Consider the following 4,819-nt stretch of genomic DNA (forward strand, 5'->3'; position numbering starts at 1 on the left):
TAGAAGAGCTACTTTGAAGGTATACTTAGTCCAACTTGGTTGAGAACAACATATGGGTGACTAGCAATGAGTCTAAGATGATGCAAGTAATCTGTATTTGGAAACTGAATAGATGATAACACATTATTCCATGTCAAGGAGTAATAGGAAGAGAAGCATTTTGAGTGGAATGGTGTGTTCAGAGTTTAAGAACTGATGGTGTAGCTAGGTGGAGGTAACTAAAAAGCTATTTGAATTTCTGAGTAAAATCTGGGTGGTAAATTAAATGCCAAAAATGAAAACTATCTTAGAGCTTAACCTATAATTTTCATAGAAATATAGGAATTTGTTTTCATATCCTTAATTTCAATGGCAAAAATTTTTAGCTATACATATAGTTAATAATCAGAATGTTATTTTCATATCCCTGAATAATAATGACAAAACCTTTTAGCTACACATATAATTAATAAATGCATTTTATACATACCTATATTAAACAAAAGACAAAACCCAAAAAAGCAAATTGAGTGACAGAGAGGTTGCCTTGCAACCATTACAGTGAAACACTGCTGGAAGCATTGCAAAAGGAAATTACATTTTGGGAAGTATATATGTCAATATGTCACAAGAGTTATAAAGATGATCGTATGATTTTGCCTAGTGATCCTACTCCTGGTGATTAAAAGCAAAAGATTCAGTGTAATTAATGAAAATTTACCTTATAGGTGTGGTTTACATAACAATAAGTTAAAAGGGAAGGGTTTAATGTGTCTGTGTATGTGTTTATTCAGAGTAGAAACATGAAGATTATGAAGAAACATGGCAGCAATTATACATAGATGTAAAAATAGTATTTATAATTGTCACAACTCTGCAAAACATGTATACCGATAGATACTCATTGAAAACCATTAAAAATGAAAACAGAATGGTAAGATTATAGATAATTTCCTTTTTCTTTTCTCCAAAATAATGTTTTTCTGAGGACAACTTTTCAAAATCTTTTAAAAAGGTATGTATTAAGTTACAATAAACCAAACCTGTGCATATAAACAGGCTCCAAAACACCATTATTGAAATGTTTCTTGGAATGTGGGGAGGCTGGTGTAAAGAAAGGGGATCACTTGAATGAGTGCAGAGGAGAGCAATAAGATTAAGGCAGAGGCGTGAGGAGCTCAGGGAAGCAACAGCATCCCTTCACATCCCTAAGGCGTCACTGGGCTTAGGATCCACAGTGGGGGAAGCCTCATGTCACAGCTGATGTTACATGAGGCAGGTGGGGGAGATGGACCACAGGGACCACTCCACATTGTTTCCTTTACACTGTCCCTGTGCTGGGCCATGACACTGGCATGGCCTTGGGGCATGTGTGCATGGAAGGTTTGAATTTAGACTGGTGGCAGGAGATGAGACAACTACATTTCTTTTGTGCACTTATTTGGTTTCACGGACACATTAACCACAGGAGGAGGAGAAAAGGCCACAAGGTGTTGGGTTAGTATGAGTGGGGACAAAGGAACTTTTTTTTCAACCAAAGAAAGCATCAGTATTGCAAAGACTTTCCATGATTCCACACCCACCTCGAAAGCCCCCTCTCACCACAGGAAGTGAGTTGATCACTGGAGGAATAAAAGAGACTGAAAGGATCAGTTCCTCAGCCTCTCGCTGCACAGCTCAGCAGGACCTCAGCCATGAAACTTCTCATCCTGGCCTTCCTCGGGATCTGCTGTCTCGCTGCATACACTGTGGAAGGTAAGTCAAAAGCTTATTTAAGAGATAAGGAGCATCTACATATACAGGCAGTGGCCACACATTTTGGTTTTGGCTCAAGCTTTGACGAGTATACTTTCTTCGAGCTAAGCCTCAGGCTTCCCATGTGTAAAATGGGGATAATTTGACTCTAGGAGACTTTGTAGATTTCAAAGATAAAACTTGGTTACAATCTGGGCTCCTATTTTTCACAGCTGGGTGATTGGGGTAAATTTCTTCACCTCTCTGTGCCTATGCTTACTTATCTATAGATAAGTAATGTAATAACCGATAAGAATGTAATAACTGATACATTTACCTGGGATTAAAATGAAATAAATCTTATGATCACTTATCAGGTTTCCACACAAGTCCTAACTTCTTGATTAATGTTAGTTGTGGAATGCTGATGACGATTGTATATACCTTTGAAGCTTTTGCCTATTTAATATTGATCTTGATAAATTCTCAAAAATTTTGAGAGTTCACAAAGTGGCAATGAGCTAGATGGTTTATGTTCTGAAGCAAAACAATGTTTTCTATTAAAACAAAAATGACTGGTAGCTCATACCTTTACACCCAGGAAATCAATTTTACATTAAGTGTGTAGGAGAGTCTGTTATTACTGCTATGAATGTTGTTCCTGCTGTTGATCAATTTCTTGAATTTATAAGAGACCATAAGTGCTAACAAATATCAATGTCTTATATACAATCAAATAAACCTACAAGACATACCCAGATGAGACTTAGTTATACTGAGACTTACCTGAGCATTCTACACTATTTCTTAAAAGATCATTTTTTCCCAGCTGGTTGGAGTATATTTCTCCTTGTGTCTCTGGCAACAAGAGGTAATATCCTTGGGTATAATTAATGTTTCATTTAACTCTCGTTTCAACCTCCTAATCCATAGACTTATTACTTAGACTAGAATACCTGAACCTGATCATGGATCCTAAAGGTGTCCATAAATAGAGATGGTGATGTCTGCAACTCCCTGAAATTGTGACACAAATTAAAAAAAATATATTAATGAAACAAAAACTTTAGGCCAACTGAACAGTTCAGCATTAAAAGTAATTTGGCACATGTAGAGGGTTAAGAATGTGCAGGCTGGATATTGTACGATGGAGAGAAGGAGAGCTGAAGAGCAATGGTAGTGAACACTTGGTCAGTTTCATGTTTATAAAAAACCTTCTGATACCAGCAACACTATAGCTCAAACTTCATCATTGCTGGCTATTATTTAAGATTTTTTTTTGCTGAATATTTCTCTGAGAAATATTCTCTGAGAATACTTGCTTCCCAGAGTAGCAAATGCCAGTCCGTAGCTTAGGAGTAAATCAGCACTTAGAAACCCTTTTTAGATTTTAGAAAACCCTTACTATTATTAACTCTCCCAAGTTATTTTCCCTTCTCCAATGTAAGATGTTCTCTAAACTTAGAAAGTTTAATCATCCTGGGCCATTTCTATTGAGGATGAGTATTTAATGAACTACTTACCTTACATATTTCATATTTTACCATTTAAAATGAGGACACCTTTATTTATGCAGTCAAAAGTGAGCTACCTCTCCCACATTCAGTGTTGCCTTCCCCAAATTACTCTTTATCATATCACTCTTTATTTTATTTACAGCACTCGAACATTGATAGTATTAACAATTATATTTTATTTCTGTTTGCTTGGTTTTCTTTACCAGGTGTGGGGACTGAAGTCCTAGACAAGACCGTCTGTGTGAGTCTGACTACCCAGCGACTGCCAGTTAAAAACATCAAGACCTACACCATCAAGGAGGGCTTCATGAAAGCAGTGATGTGAGTTGCTCTCCCCCAAATCTGGGCTTGATGGAACACAGTATATAGAAATGCTGCCCTCCTCAGGAAAAATGTCAACAAGGAGGAAAACCTCAACGTAGCCAATAGTCTTTCTGTTTTTCCATATGAACCATGACTTTACGTAGCTCCAAACAATGTTGATGACAAAAAATTGGCAACCAAGTGAAGAATCACCCTCCTATCTGCTTTATCTTAGCAGAAGAATCTAACTGGGAACCAGATGAATAATATGCTCAGTCCTGTAGGTTAGGTTTAGAGTTGGCTGGTTCAGATCAGGATTTGACCATAGAGACACACTGGTGTGGGATGCCTCCCTTTCTATCCTTCCCCTTCCCTGCCTTTCTCTGCCCTTATGGTGTGCTGGAGTAGAGTGCCGTATTTTATCAGTTGCCATATCTCGAGGAATAGTGTCAACAACTAGTCTACATGGTACCATTCTCTTTCTAGCATCTCATTTTCAGAATAGTAACTCTTCCCAAAACACAATTGCAACTTTATTCCCAAAACTATGATAAAGAAATCACCTTTTGTCCAGAAAATAAGATGAGTGTGTTTAAATTTGAAGAAGAAGATGATATGTAATAATTGGACTAGATGACCTCAAATGTCCAGTTTAATTACATCACCTGGTAGCAATGATGAGAAAAGGAGCCTGCAATTTATGCTGAACCAGGGATCTGGGTATTACCTGGAGCTCTTTCTCCTTTATGGGAAAATAGACTGCAGAAGAAAGATTTTCATTTATATTCTCCTGAATCTGAAAGACTGTTTTGTCCAGTCATTTCTGCACAAGATCTCTTATATATGATCTGATCTTAACTTCTGGTCCCAAGGCTTTGAGGATGTGACTAACTTTGTCTATCTTTCCTTTGCATTGCAGATTTATTACCAGACGTGGCCTTAAAGTCTGTGCTGATCCACAAGTTGAATGGGTGAAAAAAGCAGTCCGAACAATAGACAAGTCCACCAGGAGAAATGTGAGCCAGACCAAGCCTACAGAAGCCCAACAATCCAGCAATACAACTGTGACCCTGACTGGGTAGTGACCCCCTGGCACCTTGTCCCCTCACTAGCCAGACAGCTCATTTCCCTTTAAAGCTTATGGACTAATTACATTATATTCACCTTTTATAAAAGTGCTGCATGAGTCAAATTATTTTTTATATTTTTATTTTTTTATGTCTTTCATATTAATTTAGATACTCTTATTAATAAATATTTATTATTAAGAATAGTCCCAATGTTTA

The 4,819-nt window shown here is 37.2% G+C and overlaps 1 protein-coding gene across 1 annotated transcript; it reads left to right on the top strand.

The window, feature by feature from the left end:
- The first annotated feature begins 1,592 nt into the window (after positions 1–1,592).
- XCL1 (X-C motif chemokine ligand 1) lies at positions 1,593–4,615 on the top strand. Its single transcript, XM_059068512.2, has 3 exons — positions 1,593–1,734; positions 3,437–3,551; positions 4,453–4,615. Exons 1-3 carry the CDS (start codon positions 1,674–1,676, stop codon positions 4,613–4,615), a joined length of 339 nt encoding a protein of 112 aa, XP_058924495.1. The 5' UTR covers positions 1,593–1,673.
- Positions 4,616–4,819: the final 204 nt, after the last annotated feature.

Source organism: Kogia breviceps, chromosome 1 (genome assembly GCF_026419965.1).
Source record: "Kogia breviceps isolate mKogBre1 chromosome 1, mKogBre1 haplotype 1, whole genome shotgun sequence".
In the NCBI taxonomy this organism is placed as follows: domain Eukaryota; kingdom Metazoa; phylum Chordata; class Mammalia; order Artiodactyla; family Physeteridae; genus Kogia; species Kogia breviceps.